Source organism: Eptesicus fuscus, chromosome 13 (genome assembly GCF_027574615.1).
Source record: "Eptesicus fuscus isolate TK198812 chromosome 13, DD_ASM_mEF_20220401, whole genome shotgun sequence".
NCBI classification, from domain to species: domain Eukaryota; kingdom Metazoa; phylum Chordata; class Mammalia; order Chiroptera; family Vespertilionidae; genus Eptesicus; species Eptesicus fuscus.
This window is the reverse complement of record NC_072485.1, coordinates 47555374-47577861: the sequence shown is the minus strand read 5'-3', so window position 1 is coordinate 47577861 and position 22488 is coordinate 47555374. Positions and strand designations below refer to the sequence as shown.

General features: G+C 40.9%; 1 protein-coding gene and 1 pseudogene across 2 annotated transcripts in view; both read right to left on the bottom strand.

Moving 5' to 3' along the window:
* SWAP70 (switching B cell complex subunit SWAP70) overlaps positions 1–22488 on the bottom strand; it is a 74304-nt gene that overhangs the window by 38581 nt on the left and 13235 nt on the right. Inside the window, exon 2 of one of the 2 annotated variants that reach the window (XM_008151043.3) lies at positions 12583–12723. The exons of the other annotated variant lie outside the window; for it this stretch is intronic. Within the exon in view, the coding sequence (XP_008149265.1) occupies positions 12583–12723 (141 nt within the window). The remainder of the gene's footprint in view (positions 1–12582; positions 12724–22488) is intronic. 2 annotated transcript variants of the gene reach the window in all.
* LOC114234968 (small nucleolar RNA SNORA28) lies at positions 3642–3739 on the bottom strand (annotated as a pseudogene).

Below are 22488 nucleotides of genomic sequence, written 5' to 3'. Positions count from 1 at the left end.
GAGTGTCGACCTATGAACCAAGAGGTCAAGGTTCGATTCCTGGTCAGGGGACATGCCTGGGTTATGGGCTTGATCCCCAGAAGGGGTCGTGCAGGAGGCAGCCAATCAATATTCTCTCTCATTAATGTTTCTCTCTCTCTCTCTCTCTCCCTTCCTCTCTAAAATCAACAAATATTTACTTTAAAAAACAGAGTCTAAATCAAAGTTTAAATGCTGTCTGTTAATACTATGCCAAATTGCTTGTAGAACTCAATAAATGGACAACATCTATATGATGAAAGACATCTCTATAGGATTCGTTTTAAAGGCCACCACCATCAACTCTATCCACCCGCACCCCTAAAAAAAAAAAAAAAAAACGTTACATGAAAGACATGCCACACGGGAAATGACAGGCGCACAAAAGCACACAGCCTTGCTCTGAGGAACCAGAGAGTCCGTGTGGATTCTGTGGTGAATTGTAGGGTTCCTGGCGGCGAGTGGCTAAATCTATGGCTGGAAAAGCAAACACAGAACAAATCACAAAGAGCTCCATAATTTTTTTTAAAGAGCCTATAGGAAACCCCCAGCGGAAGGATTTTGGAGCAGAGAAAGAGCAGGTCATCTGCAGCCCAGGTTACTGCTCTGCAGAAAAGGCGGTGTTTAAGGCGACCCTGGGAGCACATTGCAGAGTTCAAGGTAAAGGATTCCAAAGGAGGGAGAGGAAATGGCCTCAGCAAAAGCGCGGCAGGAGCAGCACACCCTCCCTGTTTGGGAAATCGCCACAGGATGAAGGAAGGACACAGAAACAAGGGCAAAGGAAAGATAAAGTTTTCCGTTTGGGAAGTTCTGGCAAGACATGAGAATCTAATGATTAGATGGAGGTGTCCAAGGACCAACCTAAGAGGAGAAGCAGATCTGTGCATCAACTGCCCGCCAAAGATGACTGAAACCATGACGGCCAATGACACCACTCAGAGAGACCACAAAGGGAGAAGAGAGAGGGGATCAGAAACAGGACCGCAGGGGATACGCACATTGGTAAAGCAAGAGGAGGAAGAGGAATCAGGATAACTGAAAAAGCACTCAGAGTGGTAGGAGAACCACGAAGACATGAGAACTGGGTGAGGAAACAGTTGAGAAGGTTTGATAGGTAGTGTGAAATGCTGCAGAGAGACTAAGGAGGGGCTGCTTAAAAGACCACTGGTTCTGCATGCACTTCGATGATCTCTCGTTATCTTCAAGACAGCTGAAAAGTGTGGGTAAAAGACTGCAGTGGGATCAGAAACCAAGAAAAGTCTCCATAAATTAGTTTTCCTAGGAATTAAGTTGTGTGTTTGGCTCCTTCCTCCTCTCAAACCTAATTCACTATTCCTTAGTTTAGTGATACTCAGGTAAAAGAGTATTAAATGATAGCATTTACATCTTTTTTAAAAGTACAAGAATCAGATCATATGTGAAAAGCCCACAGCTAACATCATACTCATCAGTGAAAAACTGAAAGCTGTCCTCCAAGATCAGGAACAAGGCAAAGATGCCCACTCTCAGCACTTCCTTTCAACACAGTGCTGCTCAGAACAATTAGGCAAGAAAAAAAATAAAACCCATCCAAATTGGAAAGGAAAAAGTAAAATTATCTCTGTTTGCAGATGACATGATCTTTCTTTTACTTTTTTAAATATATTGTTATTGATTTCAGAGAGGGAGAGAGAGAAGCATCAATGATGAGAGAGAATCACTGATCTGCGGCCTCCTGCATGCCCCACACTGGGGACTGAGCCCGCAATGTGGGCATGTGCCCTGACTGAAATTGAACCATGACCTCTTGGTTCATAGGTCAATACTCAATCACTGAGCCACACCAGCTGGGCTGCTTTTTTTATATATGTGTAGTAAACTCTAAAGAGTCTACAAAAAACTGTTAGAACAAATAAACAAATAGAGCAAAATTACAGGATATAAAATCAGCATTCAAATATCAGTTATATTTCTATACACTAATAATGAACAATCTGAAAAATAAATTCAGAAAACAATCCCATTTACAATAGCATCAAAAAGAATAAAGTACTTAGGAATAAACTTTTCCAAGGAGGCAAAAGACTTGTACATTGAAAACTATAAAACATTACTGAAAGAAATTAAAGATGACAAATAAATGGAAAGACATCCCATATTCGTGGATTAGGAGACAATATTGTTAAAATGTCCATACTCCCAAAGCAATTTAGATCTAATGCAACCCCTATCAAAATCCCAATGGCATTTTTTGCAGAAACAAAAAACAATATCTTAAAATTCATATGGAATCTCAAAGGACCATGAATATCCAAACAATCTTGAGAAGAAGAACAAAGCTAGAGGACTGGCACTTCCTAATTTCAAAACATATTACACAGCCACAGTAATCCAAACTGTTTGCTACTGGCATAAAAACAGACCGACTAATAAAACAGAAAAGAGAGCACAGAAATGAGCCTTCATGTGTACGGTCAGTGACCTTTAACAAGGGTGCCAAAGCTACACAGCGAGGAAAGGAGAGTCTCTCTTCAACAAAGGGTGTTGGAAGAAAACATCCACATGCAAGAGAATGAAGATGAACCCTTACCCTAAAATCTCAACCTGTCGCGACCCACAGGCTGAGAACCGCTAGCAGGGTCGCCTAAGACCATCAGAATAATTTTATGGTTGGGGGTCACCACAACCTGAGGAACTGTATTAAAGGGTCGTGGCATTAGAAAGGTTGAGAACCACTGCCCTAGATCATATACAAAAATTAATTCAAAAACAGAGTCAAGATATAAATGGGAGACCTGAAACTCCTAGAAGAAAACACAGGGAGAAAGCTTCATGACATTGGAACGGACAGTGATTTCCTGGATAGGACACGAAAAGCACAGGCAACGAAAGCAAAAACAGACAAATGAAACTACGTCGAACCAAAACAATCCACAGCGCTGGACAACGGTGAGCCAGTCCTGGCCATCAGAGACCTTACCCTCTAGGTGGGAAACAATACAGCAATTGCACAACCACCTACGTGGTAAAAACCGTGGTACGTGCTCTGAAGGAAAAGCAGAGGATGCTTGAGAACACACGGAGGCAGAGCTGGGTAGCTCTGGGAGGGGTGGGGTGCTACCGACAGAAACCTCCCTGGGGGAGTGACAATCAGGCGAAGACCTAAAAGGATGAACAGGAATCGGCTGCATGTTATGGGCACAGGAAGCCTTACAGCACAGGAAGCAGCGTGTCTGAAGGGTCTGTGGCAGGAGAGGTCTTCGTAATCTGAGGAACAGAGAGGAGGCCAACGTGGCCGCACTGCCGTGAGCAGGAAGGGGGTGGAGAACGTGGCGGCTGGGGAGGTTGGCAGAGGCGCAGCAGAACACAGCCCTGCATGCCACGATCAGGATGCTGGGCTTTGAGATCATCTCTACGTTCGTTCTAACTAGAAAGGGTCTAGGAACCGATGGCTCCATACGCCATCTCATCTAAGATTACACACTACTCCCAAATCCCAGTTTATGTCACGCACATTAAACTGACAGTCTCACATCTTTTGGAAAACTATTAACGGCTGTCACTGGTCTCAGGGTGTCCAAATGGAAGATAATTTCCTAGGAAAAAATGTGTAGAGTTATTTTCTGTGGTGTTGTTTTTTTAACACTAAGTCTATGTAACGGCTGGTCTCACAGAGGACAGGCACCGGAATAGGTTAGACTGTATTGCTATAGCAAGCTCAAATCGGGTCAGAGTTCTTCTTATTTTTAGCATAAGTTTGATTTTCCCAAAAATATGAGTGCATATGAACCCATACGTGTGAGTAAGATAGCAGTTATGGACCTCAATTCTGACTCAAAGTACTAAAAGTATGTACAAAACTAAACTCATGTTTCTAAATTAAAATTTTCATACCAACTAGTAACACTTCTTTTTTTTAAATATATTTTTATTAATTTCAGAGAGGAAGAAAGAGGGGGAGAGAGATAGAAACATCAATGATGAGAGAGAATCACTGACTGGCTACCTCCTGCACCCTCCCCACTGGGGATCAAGCCACAACCTGGGCATGTGCCCTTGACTAGAATCGAACCTGGGACCCTTTAGTCCACAGGTCGATGCTCTAGCCATTAGGCCAAACCAGCTAGTGCTAGTAACACTTCTTTAAAACATTTAGCACAGTGCCTGATACACAGTGGACTAAATAAATGTTAGCATTTTTATCTTTATACCCATGTTTTCAAAAATATTTTGATGACATGGAAAAGGAAATATTAATGTTAAGTGTCCAATATGATCCCAGCTTGAAAAATCATACAAATGTATTTTTAAAAATAAAGACTCAAAGTAAACAGATCAAAATTTTAAAAGTGACTGCCTCAAGATGGTAAGGGTAATATTTTCTGAATAAGTTCCTTTTTTAAAAAATTTACAACCATGAGCCTGTATTTACAATACAGGAAACCATTTTACAATTAAGAAAACCACTTTAAAAACAGTATTTCACATTAATCGTCAGGGAGATACAAATCAAAACACAATAAGATACCACACCTCACACCCACAAGGATGGCTATAACCAAAAAGATAGAAAATAACAAGTGTTGGTAACGATATGAAACAGCTGGAACCCTCACATATTGCTGGTAGGAAAGTAAACTTCACAGCGGCTTTGGAAAACTGCGTGGCAATCCCTCAAAAGGTTAAACATATAGTGGCCATATGACTAAGCAATTCCCTTCCTAAGTATATACCCAAGGGAACTGAAAACACACATCCACACAAAAATTTGAACATGAATGCTCAGAGCAACAAATTCATAATAACCAAAAACTGGAAATAACTCAAATGCCTATCACCTGTTGAGTGTACAAACAAAATGTGGTATATCCCCTCCTCCGTAATGAATCTCCCTCGTTAGTGCGGAATAAACCTACTCTTTAACATGAAAAAAAAAAGGTGGTATATCCACAATGGAATATTATTCAGCCACTAAAAGGAATGAAGCACTGTTATATGCTACAATGTGACCACATACTCTATGATTCCATTCACTGGGTATGAGTCCAGGATAGGCAAATCCATAGAGACAGAAAGTAGATTAGTGGTTGCCTAGGGCTCTGGGGGAGGAGAGAGTGAGTGCTAATGGTTTTTTTGTGTGTTTTTTAAGGGAGAACAAAGAAAATAGTCCAAAATTGATTGTGGTGATGGTTGCACAAAAATGTGACTATATTAAAAACCACTGACTGTATACTGTAAAAACTTACATTGTATGTTATGTGAATCATATCTCAATAAAGCCATTATTTAAAAAACAAAAACAGTTATTTCTTTAAACTACATCACTCTTAGATTTATATTGCTGGCCAAAGTGTCCAATGGCATAAACTCATCCACAGTACTCAACATAGGACCTCTTTATTCACCCAGAAGTTTTGAGGACATTTAGAGGGCTGAAGGCATATTCATTCAACTAACAGATATCTGAAAATTCATTTTATGGAAGAGGTACAACTGACATATGAACTCAAGCATCTGGTAAGACAGTACAAAAGTCAGCCTAGGAAAACAGAATGTAGAGGCTGCTGGCCTCAAGAGAAGGGACGCTATATTGAACTAAAATATTTCTCTTTGTGTGTTTATCCTTTGCATGTCTATATGTTTCCAAAAAAGACAAAAACAGAACAAAATGCAACAACAAAACGGTTTATGTTAGAACGTAGCAGATATCCCCAGTTAGGACTCAGCATATTGCCAGGGGAGTATTCTTTTTAACCATAGAGCCCAGACCAACCTTTAACGTGTAGAATCAGGGAAAAGAACTGACAATTATTTGAACCAAAGAAACTAATAGGTAATTAAATCTCACGAAAGAATTAGGTTGCCTCGTAAACAGGCTAAAGCAGGACTAGTTTTTGATGTAGTCTATCGGGGCTCAATAGTAAAAAGCTAACACTGTACCACTTTCTTCATTCATTCCCTGTCAGATAATCAAGGTATAGTGACTCTTTGCCAAAAGGGGGTGGGGGGAGGGCAGTGAGGGAGAGCTCACAAAAAAATTCTTCCTAAGGCCCGACCAGTGTGGCTCAGTGGTTGAGTGTCAACCTATGAACCAGGAGGTCATGATTCGATTCCCAATCAGGGCACATGCCTGATTTGCTGGCTAGGTCCCCAGTAGGGGGCATGAAGGAGACACCCAATCCATGATTCTCTCTCATCGTTGATGTTTCTATCTCTCTCTCCCTCTCTCTTCTTCTCTGAAATCAATTATATATATATATTTATATATATATATATATATATACACACACACACACATATATAATTCTTCCTAGGCCCTGGCCAGGTAGCTCAGTTGGTTGGAGTATCATACTGATAGGCCAAGGTTTTGGGTTTGGTCCCAGATCAGGGGACATACAAGAATCCACCAATAAATGCATAAATAAGTGGAACAACAAATCCTTGTTTTTCTCCCTTTCTCTAAAATCAATGTTTGTAAAAAATTTAAAAAAGAATTGTTCCTAGATGCTTACAGAATTCCATTCTTTACTAAAGAAGGAATTTAACAAACAAGCAAAAAAAAAACAAAGTTAACACTTAGAGGAGGCAAAATATTTGATACAAGAACATCAGATATATTAATCATTTGAAGTCCTAATAAATTCTATCAACATGAAGAACAACAGGAATTATTAACTCTGAAGACGCAAATATAGAAACCAAATGGAAAAATTATTTTTTGGAAAGCAAGTTTCAAATAATTTATCTCTCAGTCCCAACCTCTTCAGAATAATTCTCCTAAGCAAAGGCAGGAAACCACTAAAACAACCTGGGGGAGGGGGGGAATCACCAAAATGAACACTGAGGAACCCCAGATACTAATGAAGAGGAAAGAATCCTCTTAAAACACTTGAGAGAAACCCTGAGAACTAAAGGGAGGCTGAGATCAGTTGAGATGATCAGATGGCTTTTAAGCTGCTCCACCCCTGCCCTATGTATCCAAACTGGGAAACAGAAATTCTAGATGGGAATCATTTTAATCCCTCAATAATGCAATTAAAGGAACACTGGTCTAGCCCTGACCGGTTTGGCTCAGCGGATAGAGCGTTGCCTGCGGACTGCAAGGTCTTGGGTTTGATTCTGGTCAAGGGCTTGATCCCCAGTAGGGAGTGTGCAGGAGGCAGCCGATCAATGATTCTCTCTCATCATTGATGTTTCTATCTCTCCCTCTCCCTTCCTCTCTGAAATCAATAAAATAATATATTTAAAAAAGAACACTGGTCTAGAAGTTAAATGGCTTAGGTTCACAAACTATCTACCTCTTATTTGCTGGTAAACTTGTGCGGTTTTTCCTCCCGAGTTAAATGGGAATAAGAATTCCAGTTATACATCACAGGATTAGCATGAGGATCAAAGGAGACAGTATATATATGAAAGCACATGTTGCAAACATTTAATCATTATTATATTTTTTCTTTGCATGGCTGATAACAATCTCTCCATTTTATGTTATCATGCTTCAGCCACTATTGGCATTTTTTTCCACTAAGTTTCAAAACAAAGCACTAATCTTTGCTCAATTTAAGCCCACACCATGGAATCGTTGGCAGCTTTATTTGGATTGAAGGACTGGCAAAATTCCACTCCAGGTGGCTAAGCAATAGTAAACAAGAGCTCACTGTGTCATCACATCCTCACCAGCTCTGTGAATGAGGTTTTCTCCAAATTTAGTGGCTAATTTTGGACTTTTTAAATACTGCTATATTTTCTTCCCCGGCTACAAAACTTTAAAATACCCTAAATACTAAAATAACGAACATTTTAAAGTATAAAATTCAAAATGCTTAAATAAAGTTACACCCAGGAAAACAAAATGCAGTATGAGGACACAGCACTTTAAGATATTAAACCATGTCCTGGCTGGTGTAGCTCAGTGGCTAGAGCATCGGCCCTCACTTGGAAGGATCACAGGTGGGATTCCCAGTCAAGAGCATGTACCTGGGCTGCAGGTTTGATCTTCGGCCCCAGTTGGGCACGTACAGGAGGCAACCAATCGATGTCTCTCTCTCTCTCACATCAATGCTTCTCTCTGTGTGTCTCTCTGTGTGTCTCTCTCTCCCCTCTCTCCCTCCCTCCCTACCACTCTCTCTAAAACAGCAATAAAAAAAAAAAATCCTCAGGTGAGTATTACCAACAACAATAAAAAAGATATTAAACCATATCTCTCTATCTATTGGCTTAGACCACACAAATTCTAGCCCTGAAAAACAAAGCAATATCCAGATTCCTAAGGCTTTCCCAACATGTTCTATATTTTAATAATAGACATTATTGTCTTTAATTTTTAATATTAAACACATGCACACAGGAGATCATCAAGTATTTGCTGAATATGAGACATATTTACATATAATGCATCGATAGAGCACGAGTGAGCAACCTGAACAGAACAGCAGCCAAGCAAAGCTCCAGAAGATAGCACAGCATCAACTGAGGTTTTGAGAGCTCACACATGAGTTTCTGTACAATTTGATTAAATCGTCTTTACTGAGATACTAGAGGCCCAGTGCACGGATTTGTGCACCAGAGTGGGGTGCCTCAGCCTGGCCTGCGAGGATCAGCCGAAACCGGCAGTCCTACATCCCCCAGGAGATGTAGTAGTGCGTGAAGTGGCAGGCGCCGGGGACGAGCCCGAGCCTGGGCCGGGCGCCGCTCCTGCTCATCCTGGCCCGCTGCTCCTGCCAACGCCACCACTCCGTATGCTGCCTGCCGCTCCACTGTGGTCTCCACGCACCCATCCTAGAGCGATACCGGCACACCCATGACGGAGAAGTGACTGCAGGCTCATGCCCAGTCAGTCCCGATGCAGGTCCCGATCCCGGCCCCGGAGCAGATGGGGGAGGGGCACAGAGGAGAGTCCGCAGGAGAGGCTCACCGGCCATGAACCCAGCGTCTGGCGCCCGCTGGTCAGCTGAGCTGTGCTCCTACTGTGGGAGTGCACTGACTACCAGGGGGCAGCTCCTGCGTTGAGCATCTGCCCCCTGGTGGTCAGTACTCGTCATAGCTACCGGTCGACCAGTCAAACAGTTGAACAGTCACTTAGGCTTTTATATATATAGTTAATTCATGAACCATAAGAGTCACTCTTTAAAGTGTGCAATACACTAGTTTTTATATTCACAAGGTGTTTTTTTGTTGTTGTTGGTTGGTTGGTTTTTTGTTTGTTTGCTTGCTTATTTAGTGGTTAGACAATCATATACTTTACATAGTGTTCCCCTCAATATTTCCAGTTCACTATCTGACACCATACACAATATTACTGACTATTGTTCCTATGCTTCCCCGTGACTATCAATTAATTTGTGATTCTTGGTCCCTTCACCTCTTTCACCCGGTGCCCCAACCCTCCCTCCCATCTGGCAACCAGCAGTTCTCTCTTTGTATCTATGAGTCTATTTCCATTTTGTTTGTTTATTTTGTTCTTAAGATTCCACATATAAGTGAAATCATATGGTGTTTATTTTTCTCTGACTTATTTCACTGAGCTTAATACTCTCTAAGTCCTCCATACTGTAGCAAATGGTAAGATTTCATTCTTTTTTATGGCTGAGTAATATAATATTCCATTGTATATATGTACCACAGCTTTTTTAAATTTTTTTTTATTGATTTTAAGAGAGAGGGGAAGGTAGAGGGAGAGAGAAACATTGATGTAACATCGATCAGCTGCCTTCTGCAGGCACTCTACCGGGGTTCAAGCCCGCAACCTGAGCATGTGTCCTGACTGGGAATCAAACCAGCAACCTTTCAGTGCATGTCATAACACTCAACCAACTGAGCCACATCAGCCAGGGCACATCACAGCTGTTTTATAACACACTGGTCTATTGATGGGCACTTGGGTGGCTTCCATACCTTAGCTATTATAAATAACCCTGCAATGAACATAGGGGTGCAAATATTCTTTCAAATTAGTGTTTTGGGTTTCTTCAGATAAATCCCAGAAGTGGAATCACTGGGTCATAAGGCAGTTCCATTTTTAATCTTTTGAGAAAACTCCACACTATTTTCCATGCACCAGGCCTCTAGTATGCATATAAGATCTTTGGTTAATCTCTTCCTGCCCTCCCCCCTCTCCCCTTCCCTCTGAGATTCATCAGTCTGTTCTATGTTTCCATGCCTGTGCATTGAGTGTCTGCCCCCTGGTGGTCAGTGCACATCACAGCTACCAATCGAACAGTCAAACGGTCGCTTAGGCTTTTATATATATAGACTAGAGGCCCGATGCATGAAAGTTGTGCCAGAGTAGGCCTTCCTTCCCCCAGCTGCTGGCACCAGCTTCCCTCTGGCACCTGGGACTGGGCTTCCCTCCGGCGCCAGCAGGCATCTAGGACCCAGGCTTCCCTCACAGCCCCGGCTTCGTCCAGAAGGATGTCTGGTCTAATTAGCATATTATGCTTTTATTATTATAGATGTATTTGCCTATTTAGAACATTTCACATAAATGAAATCATACAATATTTGGCATTTGAGTTTGATTAAATCTTATTTCATTATAGTGTGGTTTCTCTCTCTTTTTTTTCTAATTAACGCATGGTCAAGGTAATGTTATCATCTCTGCAAGGAAAATATTTAAAATATAAGATTATATATATAATATGATGAAATGTATTATATATATATATATATATATAGAGAGAGAGAGAGAGAGAGAGAACAAACACACACAAAAAAAGAGCAAAAAAGTATATTATGAGACTGACTAGGAAATTATAGATATAGTTACAAAGAGTACTACATAAATGAAAACACTAATTTTAACTATCTTTGCTACAAAGTTTCTGAAAAATATAAGGATTTTTTCAGAAGAAGCCTGACCAACATTTGGCATTTTCCAAACTACTAACTTAAATTATTATTATAAATTTTAATTATTGTACTTTGCATTATACAAAGGCACTAAATAACAAAAAGAATTTATACATATAAAAAGCAACAGAAATACAAAGAAGCCACAGGAAAAAATATATATAAATAGTTGTGGTAATTAGGTGGTGGGAAATAAGAATTTTTTAATGCATTTTATTTTTTAATTTAAAAGTATTATCACTGTCACTTTAATTTATTGAATTTTAGAGAGAGGTGGGGAGAGAGAGAGAGACATAGATTTGTTGTTCCACTTATTTATGCATTCATCAGTTGATTCTTGTATGTGCCCTGACTGGGGATTGAACCTGAACCTTGGCTTATCAGGACAACACTCTACCTGGCCAAAGCTCTCACTGTCACTTTTTTTAAAAAAAGGCTTTTTTTTATTATTGTCTTTAATTTTAAGGTTAAATTAAAATTTCGTGCTTGGTGTTATAAATAGCAAAAGCAGGAATTCCCAACCCTTCATATGATTACTTTCATACCTAAAATAAATGTCCATGATATGGAAAATGACACTAATATATTTTTCAGTTAAAAAAAGTGGAACTATATGTACAGCACGATCCTACTCATGTAGAAACAAAACATTATGTACTATTGTGTAGTATGTGTTTGCATGTGTATTAAAAAAGATCTGCAGCCTGGCCAGCATGGCTCAGTGGTTGAGTGTCAACCTATGAACCAGGAGGTCATGGTTCGATTCCCAGTCAGGGCACATGCCCGGGTTGCGGGCTTGGTCTCCAGTGGGGGGCGTGCAGGAGGCAACCGATCAATGATTCTCTCTCATCATTGATGTTTCTTATCTCTCTCTCCCTCTCCCTTCCTCTCTGAAATCAATTTAAAAAATATTTTTTAAAAAAATATATGAAAGCCAAAACCGGTTTGGCTCAGTGGATAGAGTGTCGGCCTGCGGACTGAAAGGTCCCAGGTTCGATTCCGGTCAAGGGCGTGTACCTTGGTTGCGGGCACATCCCCGGTGGGGGGTGTGCAGGAGGCAGCTGGTCGATGTTTCTCTCTCATCAATGTTTCTAGCTTTCTATTCCTCTCCCTTCCTCTCTGTAAAAAATCAATAAAGTATATTTAAAAAAAAATAAAAAAATAAATAAAAAATAAATAAAAAAATGAAAAAGCTCTAGCCAGTTTGGGTCAGTGGATAGAGCATCAGCCTGCAGACCAAAGGGTCCTGGGTTCGATTCCAGTCAAGAGCACATACCTTGGTTGTAGGCTCCTTCCTGCAAGAGGTAACCAATCAATGTGTTTCTTTCACATGGATATTTCTTTCTGTCTTTCCCTCTCTCTTCCACTCTCTCTAAAAATCAATGGGAAAATATCCTCAGGCGAGGATTAAAAAATAATAATAAAATAAATAAATAGATTTTTTTAAAAGGGAAAAAAAGCACCCTAAGAGAAAACAGGTACAGATTAATACAATATACAGTTCTCAATCTCCAAAAATGAACCAAGTGGGGAAAATATCAAACCAAGTTTTAGAAGACAGTAGAGATGAGGGAGAAGTAGGAAGAATCATTGGTCCCTCATTCTTTCTTTCCTTTCTTTACCTCTTGATGCTTCACAAGTGAAGTCTTCAGTGAACTCACCCACCAGGGGCTCTGGGGCCCACTTGAAATATGCAAATCAAACAACGCCATAAGCAGGAAGAGGTTAGAACCGTACCTTTTCCAGAATGAACTTGTTTAAATAGGGCATGTAGCCCTGATTGGAGACGGGCCCCTCATCATCATCCCTGAAGTGCTCTTCCAGGGCCACAGGGTCGTGGGGAACCTTCAGCACCGTGCACAGGTTGTGGGAGAGCACCTAGGAGGGAGAGAAAGGCGTTAAAGGCCTCCACTAACCAGCTCACGGCACCTTCACAGCTGGCTGCTCCCTGCCCTCGGGAGAGAAAGGTGGAGAATAAACTAGCAAGGGGGGCGGGGGGGAGGGGGCGAGTACTGCTCGACTGCCAGCTCCTCACTTGTTACCCAGGAGTGTCTCTCATTCCTCCCCCAGTTGTGGTTCGCTTCAAACGAGTCTCTCTTACATGCCCGCCCTGAGCTAGGCTCCATGCAAGACCCATGACTACAGTACTTGTAGTCTTTTATTAACTGTCCCACGTTAGAAAGAAAAAGGGGAGAAAGAGCAAGAGAATGTGCTCAAAATTAAACTTCTCCCCAAGGAGAGCAGGGTCAGTCAATGAGAGCTGTAAGAAAGAGCCTCGGCCCTAGCCGGTTTGGCTCAGTGGGTAGAGCGTCCGCCTGCAGACTGAAGGGTCCCGGGTTCAATTCCGGTCAAGGGCACATGCCTGGGTTGTGGGCTTGATCCCCAGTAGGGGGCGTGCAGGAGGCAGCCGATCAATGATTCTCTCTCATCATTGATGTTTCTATCTCTCTCTCCCTCTCCCTTCCTCTCTGAAATCAATAAAAATATATTTTAAAAAAGAAAGAAAGAACCTCGTACTGACTGGGCAGCTGCAGCCGGGGCTCTGGGCAAGGTGCCTGGCCCCTGCCAATCACAACCTCTCGGGGCTGCCATGTCCTCATCTGTTCCATAGAAAGGGCCAAGTTAATATACAAACATAACAAACATTAACTGGTAATCTCTACATGTCCAAGCATCTCTAAAAATCTATGATGTTAGGCTGTTTTCAGCATTAGTATTTAAAAGTGTAAATGTAAAAAGAGAAAGACATCAAGGGCCTCGTTTATAAATATGGAAAAAGTCAACAGCAAAAATACCTCGGGAGTTACTAAAATGGTCTAAGTATTTTGTAGAAAATGAGCATTCCATATGTAAAGGTTACTGGCGTTGGTGACAACCTAAGTAACACACTTCCACATTCAGCTGAATTAGCAGTTTGGGCTCTATCTCAACACTAATCTTGTTTCACATTAAATGAAAATCTTAAAAGAAAACAAATTCCTTTAATGTCATCCATGCATTCCTAACAGGTCAAATTTCATAGCTAAGGCTATGCTTCCTTTAACAGAGATTATTACTAAGTTTTAAATCCCAAGGTTAAAATTTCCTGTTTTTCTCAGCCCTACCCATTTAATCACTGAAGGAGCCACATTCATCTCAAAGAAGACTTTCCATTCTATTAAGCGAGTCACGTTTTTCTGCATAAATGTATTTCAGTTAGGATTTTTTAAGATTTAAAAAAATTGAATCTATAAAAAGAATATTTGCATATCTTCTTTCTACATTTGTTTTGCTTCTCAAAGCTTCGTTTCTGTGCAGATCCTTCTCTACACGCTCTACTGGTTTTAAGGAAGTAAGTAAAGTAAAGGAAGTTAAGTTCGCAAATGGTTATAAATGAAGTAATGGGGACTTTTATCGGCCCCTACAAAGCAGGCTGTTTCTCAAGCAAACCCTCTATTTGTAATAGAGCACACGAACAGGGCACGGTGGAGCTTTTACTGAAGAATCTTACACCACAGTCAGCAAAATCCTAAATAGGTATTTCCTTGCTCTGCTTACCTGGTAAAACCTATAAAGTAATTATCTACCCCCAAAGAGATTTTGTGAAGATTAACTTTAAAAATGTCAAGTACTTAAAAATTGTAAGGTACTACAGGAATATAAGTTTTAGATAAATGAAGAGTATATTTCTCAGATAAGGCTCAAAGGTCATTCAAATTTTAAAATCATCTGGGGCTTTACCCAAGTGAAAATTTCCCAACCACTGGTTAAATTATGGTCCATCCATAAAACTTTAAGAACCATGAGGAAGCTCACTGTGCAGTGATATGAAAAGATCTCCAAGATAAATTAGGTGGAAAAAAACAACGTACCTAAGACTACATTAGTGTGTCATCTATATGTAAAAGAAAAAGGAAGAAAGTATAAGGAACTCTAGGAGGATATATAAGAAACTAGAAACAGTGGGGGGACAGTGGGAGAAAGACTAGTTTGATGTTAGACTAGGGATAGATGACTTTTCACTGTGCCTTCCTCTTTTCATTGTCAAAAAAAAAAAAATTATTCAAAAATATACTACCTATTTTAAAGAGTAAATATATAAGAGCACACAGCTAAATCTATTTATTGTCAAAGTCTATACTTTTTCTTCTACGTTAACCTACTCCCTAGAGATTAGATATAAAAGGAAGACATATTCCACAGCAATAATGAACCATGATTAACAGATGAATGAGATGTAAGGGCAATAAATGAATTCAGAAAGGAGACATTGTGTGTGCTACAGTGACTTCCTAGAGGAAGTGAAAAGTAACATGGGCCTTAAAATAAGGAGAGCTTTGGATAGGAAAAGGTTTGGGGGAAATCGGGAGGCTTTCCAGATAGGAGAAGAATATGAGAAAGCAGTTGATTAATGCAAAATCCTCAGGATACAAAAAGGGGACACCAATCTCTCCCATACCCACCCCGCTCTCTGCTTTTGGGTTTCATAGATCCTCCAACTTAAAAGTCTTGGCAGGGGGCCTTGAACACTATATTGTCATCCTTGTTACCTTACAGCTGGTGAGTACTAGCCAAAGAGATTAAATTCAAAGACATTCAATTTGTTTTTCTTGACTAAGGTTACGGTACCTAGCAGAACTGAGACTAAAACTCCAGTTTTTTTAATCCCTAGTGCAACAGTCTCTAGTAATAAGGAACATCACGTTTTTCGTAGGTAGGTAGTTCAATTCATTGACCCCACTGGAAAAGATTTAGCTTTGAACTTCAGACTTCAGCCTTGGACAATAAGAGAGTACTTTTGTTAAGTACAGGGATAGCTGAATTCAGTGACAATTTTCTAAACCACCTTCATTTAGTTAAGTGAATTATAAGGAAGGCAGCACCTTATAGCAACAAGGACCCTATGTGAGGAGACCTGAGTGTTGGCCCTGCTCACGTGGTCTGTTCCTGTTCAGTGGTTTGCCATTTTCCCTTTTTGAAATATTTTAATATTTTGCTACTTAATCTCTTGGTCTCTGTATACTCACTGCAAAATGAGGAGTTGGACTCGTCTCTAAAATTTTAAAAGCTCAATCCTTAACTGTCAACCCACACATGTTTCATGAATTCAACAAAAAAACTATATAATTTAGATCAGAAATTCATCTTTCTTCATTGTTAGTAAGGCCTAGAATAGGGAAGTCTTCTTCAAACAAAACAACAAACTGAAGAATAAGTAACTGAGAAGGTTTTGTTACTACGAGAGAAAAAAATGTGTGCTACCTTTAAAACTTTTTTAAATTTTTTATCAGCATTTTTTAACAAGCCTAGACAGTAAGTCAAGTTTTTCTTAAATAAAATGTATCAAGAAACCAAAATCTTGAAGGTCAGAATAAAAACTAGTCACAAGAAGCAAACACTCTCGCCGAAACCGGTTTGGCTCAGTGGATAGAGCGTTGGCCTGTGGACTCAAGGGTCCCGGGTTCAATTCCGGTCAAGGGCATGTGCCTTGGTTGTGGGCACATCCCCAGTAGGGGGTGTGCAAGAGGCAGCTGATCGATGTTTCTAACTCTCTATCCCTCTCTCTTCCTCTCTGTGAAAAATCAATAAAATATATTATAAAAAAAAAAAAAGAAGAAGCAAACTATAAGCTTAAACAGCAGTTGATGCTAATTTTTTAAAATATATTTTTATTGATCTCAGTGAGGACATGAGAGGGAGAGAGAGAGAAACATCAATGATGAGAGAGAATCCTTGATCAGCTGCCTCCTGCATGCCCCACACTGGGATGGAGCCCACAACCCGAGCATGTGCCTTGACCAGGAATCGAACCATGACCTCCTGATTCATAAGTCCACACTCAACCACTGAGCCACGCCAGCTGGGCAATATATCCCACTTTAAATGCCTGTTCCTCCAAAGGCCATTCTTTTAGCGCCCATGTGATTGCTAAGCAACTTTGCTCTCATTCCCCTGATTTGAAGAATAAACTACTGTTACTACAATAGATCCATAACCATGCCAGAACCTCGTCTCTCCAGCTCCTTCCGAGCTGTCTGCTGCTCTGCAGGGACCGGGCTGACAAGAGATGACTAATTCGCTGCATGAGCCCTGCTTGTGTGGTCTGTTCCTGTTCGGTGGTTTGCCATTTACCCTTTTTAAGCATTTTGCTCCAACTATCATGAAAATGAAATCAAGAATGATGAACAGCTAACAGTGTTTTAACACACATGAGTGGATAATGTTCACCCTCCTCCCTCCCAAAGATGTAGAGATTATAAAGTTTCTCTGTATGTGCCCCCTAGTCACAGTTTCCCTTTACAGGATATGCGTAATGGGCAAAATTCAGCACTGAAAAAGAGGGGGGTGGAGATCTCTATTTCAACAAGCTTATCTGAACGGACACAATTATAGAATTATAATTCATAATAGGCAATCTTTTTTTAAAACATGAAAATTCCTTTCTGATTTATAAAATTTCAAGCGAATGGCAAATTACCAGAAAACTCTTCCTAACAATGAGCCAGAATGACCAATTTCCTACCAGTGCTATGCCCTGCCTGAAGAGCATTGTCTTAACAGAAGTCCCGCCCCTTATCGCGTGGAGTCATTTTCCCTTTCCTGATAATATCCTTCATCCTGCTTGTCACTGCTTAAGTCCTGCTTGCTTTCTTTAAGTTTGGGTTGGGGCAAAAGTAGGTTTACAGCCGTGAGAACGTGAAACACAGTATTAGTATTTATTAATTACTGTTTGTATGGAAAATAATGCAATAATTAACAAATACTAACACTGTGTTTCACATGCCGCTGTGAACCTACTTTTGCCCCACCCTGTAATCTTTATTACATTCAGCCTCAGAAATCTCAGTCATTGTTCACTCGTGCTATTTGCTATGGGAATGCCATCCATCACCATTCCAGACACTTTTACCAAATTCATCTTCAACTGCTGTGTATACCACATTACCTTCTTGTTTAAAATTCATCAAAAACCTACAAAAGTAAAACCCAAGTGAGGCAGGATAGTAAGAATCTATATACAGAAGATATCAAAATTCCTTGGCAAGTGGAATGGGGAAACGGTGACAGAAAACTAAACAAGGCTGAGCAATTTACAGCCAGGTCATAAATCGCAAGGCCCTATCTTCCCTAACCAAAGACACCGAGGAGCAAGTGGTTTACGCATTCCAGACGGGGCGGGCAGACCAGCCTGGGTTCCAGGTCCCGGTGGTCCCTCTCCAGTGACATTCTTTGAAGATGAAACTGACCAGAGAATAATCCCTCTATACACTAATTTTGATGCATCAGTATATCGAAGGACACACCTGGAAAGTTGGCAAGTATTCTGAAGGAGACCACCCTTAAAATTCCCGCCTTTAGAAGACAGATAAAAACTCTTAAGACAAAGAACCCAGGACTCATTCCCCCTTGAGCACACCTGCACCTCCCCCTGCTCCTTCTTTTCTCAGGAGTGTATCTTCACTGTCTTCCTCCTAAGCTTTAACGCTTCCAGGAGACTTGCAACCAGGGGAGCAGCAGGCAGCAGCCGCTTGTCTCCACTGGCCCTCCTTTTGCCTCTGTAATTATTCCCAGAGTCCACGAGACGAAGCTGGCTCACGTCTTCTGCCTCCATGACTTTCTTCCTAAAGGTCTAAGGCACCTAGCATAGACTCAACGCTTCCTCACGTTTCGTAGGCCCACTCCTGTTGCTATGATCTTGCCTCTTAAGCCCTTCCTTTGTTTCACTGCCCCCAACTTTAATAAAAGTACTCTCAAAATTACCTGGACTCAAATCGTGAAATCTTTCCTCCACGAAGTCAAGAACTCACACATTCCAGACCAGGCCAGGACACACCCACTTCAGTTCGGTCCCTTTCCAGTGACAAAGTACGAATCTGAGCTCCACATTTAACTCACTCAACAAGCCAACCCCAATTTACCTTTCTAGCCTTATTTTTTTTTTCCTAACCTCTGCACCATCTGTACAAATTCAGCCCAACAAGTTGACTCTACTGTACCCCAAACAAACCCTGCACCACCCTCCTTCCTCCTCCAGCCCTTTGCTACTACCCCTACCTAACATAAATGCCATGCCTTTCTAAAGCCTCCACCACCCAAATATTATTTCCAAAACACTCTGTATTTCTTGTTTTACACTACCACACATAATTTTTCTCTTCCATAAGATTATAAATTTCTGAAAGGCCCATGTCTTACCCATCCTTGTATTCCCACAGCACCTAACATGCTATCCAGAATGCAGAAGGCTTTCAATAAATGTCAAACAAATTAATTCCAAAAATTCTCAGTTAACAGTAAAACCATAATCCTATATAATAAAAGGCTAGTATGCAAATCAACTGAACGGCAGAACAACCAGTCGCTATGACGCGCACTGACCACTCTCAACGCAGGAGCTGCCCCCTGGTGGTCAGTGCGCTCCCACAGGGGGAGTGCCGCTCAGCCAAAAGCCAGGCTCATGGCTGGCAAGCACAGCGGTGGTGGCAGGAACCTCTCCTACCTCTGCGGCAGCGCTAAGAATGTCCATGGGGGGCGGGCCTAAGCTGTCAGTCAGACATCCCCTGAGGGTTCCCAGACTGTGAGAGGGCGCAGGCAGGGCTGAGGGACACCCCCCCCCCCCACTTCCGAGTGCACAAATTTCGTGCACCGGGCCTCTAGTACTTTAATAATGACAACAATCTTAGGAAATAGCCTACTGCTATCTCCTTATTTCATAGATAAAAAGACTGGGGTCTGAGACTTGGCCTCAGTCACACACTGATTAGTGCCGAAGTAGGGAGGAGAACCCCGGTCTCCTAAGTGCCTGTCCCATAACAATGCCCTGTGCTGGAAACATTCCCTTCTGCCTCATCATATCCTTCAAGACTGGGAAACCTCATAAACTCTAGGAAACCTTCACTGCCCCCGCCACCACCCGCCCCGTGCACTGAATTCCTGTTCAGCATTTAAATTAATTGTTTCATGTGCTAGCGATATCTCAAACATCTAACTACAGCTCAGTGAGGGAGGAAACCCTGCCTAATATTTTTCTTCCGTACCCTTCACAGGGGCCAGCATAGAGCTGAGGGAGAATTCGGTAGGAGCATAACACTTATGGACAGATTAAGGCAGGAAATCTAACTCAAAACCATCTGTAGCGATGTTGCCCACAGAATGTATGCCACTCTATTACAGTCGATGCCACTGGATTACATTCTTAATGAACTGCCTTTATTCAGTTATTTTGGATAACTCATTAACTTAGCCCTCTTCAGAAAATACTGCCAAATTTGACCATATAAAAAATTGTAAACTTTGCTTTAAAAAGAGACACACAAAAAAGAGATACCATAAACCAACAAAAAAGTCTAGTGGCTCCAATATTCAAATCACCCTTGGAAATTATTAAGTAAAAGATGAACACCTAATTAAAAAACGGACAATGTACATGAATAGAAAATTCACAAAAGGAGCTAATGACTAATAAAGATAGGAAAAGATGCTTGCCCTCACTAGTAATCAAAATAATGCAAATTTTAAAAGCAATTACTTTTCTCCTGGTGTCTGAGCACACACAGGAGAGTAAAGATTGCCAACACCCTAACACGGGAGAAAGTATAGAGCAGGTTTTCTCCAACGCTACTGACATTTTGGGCCAGATAATTCTTTGTTTGGGGAGCAAGAGGAGGTGTCCTGTGTATTATAGAATGGTCAGCAGCATCCCTGGCTGAAAACATCAAAACATCTCAAATATTTGTGGATAAGAACATGGTTAAACAAAGCACGATGCATCCACACAGTGAACTAGTCTAGAGCCATTAAAAACAACAGTGTCTGTAGCTATGTGTATTGATATGGAAAGATACCTTAACACACTGTTTAAGAAAACAGATTACACAAAAAGACAAGCAACCAAATGGGAGAAGATTTTTGCAAATAATACCTCCAATAAGGGGCTAATATCCGAAATATACAAAGAACTCATACAACTCAACAACAAAAAACAGTTTAATTTTAAAATGAGCCAAGGACCTGAATAAACACTTTTCCAAGTAAGATCTGCAGACGGCCAACAGATATATGAAAAGATGCTCAACTTCTTTACTTATAAGAGAAATGCAAAACAAAACCACAGTGAGATTCCACCCCACACCTGTTAGAATGGCTATCATCAGTAAGACAAGAAATAGCAAGTGTTGGAGAAGATATGAAAAAAAGTGTTGGAATATAAACTGGTGTAGCCATAATGAAAATCAGTATGGAGCTACAATATGACCCAGAAATCTCTTCTAGGTATTTACCCAAAAATTTGAAAACACTTGTATTTGTAAAGATATATGTACCCCTATGTTCCCTGCAGCATTATTCACAGTAGCCAAGACATAAAAACAACTTGAGTCTCCTTTGACTGGATAAGGAAAAGGTGGTCCATATATACCATGGAATACCAGTGGGCCATAAAAAAGATGAAAGCCATGGCAGCACGGCTCAGTGGCTGAGCATGGACCTGTGAATGGGAGGTCACAGTTGGATTCCTGGTCAAGGCACGTGCCCAGGTTGCAGCTCAATCCCCAGTGTGGGGCATGCAGGAGGCAGCCAATCAGTGATTCTCTCTCATCACTGATGTTTCTCTCTCTCTCTCCCTCTCCCTTCTTCTCTGATATCAATAAAAATATTTTTAAAAAAGATGGAATATTGCACTCTGGCCAGTTTCTCATTGTTAGAGCATCAGCCTATGGACCAAAGGGTCACAGGTTCGATTCCTGGTCAGGGGCATGTACCTCGGTTGCAGGTTCAATCCCCAGCCTTGGTCAGGACGTATACGGGAGGCAACCAATAGATGTGTCTCTCTCTCTCTCCCCCCACCTCCACTCTCTCTAAAAATCTATGGAAGCCCTAACCGGTTTGGCTCGGTGGATAGAGCGTCAGTCTGAAGACTGAAAGGTCCCAGGTTCGATTCTGGTCAATGGCATATACCTTGGTTGCGGGCACATCCCCAGCAGGAGGTGTGCAAGAGGCAGCTGATCGATGTTTCTCTCTCATCAATATTTCTAACTCTCTCTCCCTCTCCCTTCCTCTCTGTAAAAAAATCAATAAAATATATTTTTTTAAAAATAAAAATAAATAAATAAATAAAAATCAATGGAAAAAATATCCTTGGGTGAGGATTAAAAAAAAAAAAGATGAAATATGCCATTTGTAAAACATGAATGGATCTTGACAGTATCATGCAAGGCGAAATAAAGTCAGATGAAAAGAGACAAGAACCATTTGATTTCACTAATATGTGGGATATAAAACAAAAGGTGACAAATGCGCAAACAAAACAAAAAAATTCATAGACACAGACAATAGAATGGTGATTACCAGAGGGGAAAGGGGGTGAGGAGAGGGGAAAGAAGGTAAAGGGAGTCAACTATATGATGGAAGAATATAGGTATTGTATTATAAAGTTGTACACTTGAAATTTATGTTTTTAACCAATGTTACCCCAGTAACTTTAATTACAGTTTTTAAAAATTGTTAAGATGGTAAAGAAAGGTTACAAAAGCATGTGAAATATTATCTCATTTACATAAAAGGCTAAAGATGCATGTATACGTGCATGTGTGTCCATGTAGGGTCAAGGAAGAGAGAGGGAGGGAGGGGGAGAGGAAGAGAGATGTTAGAAAGATATGCACTGAA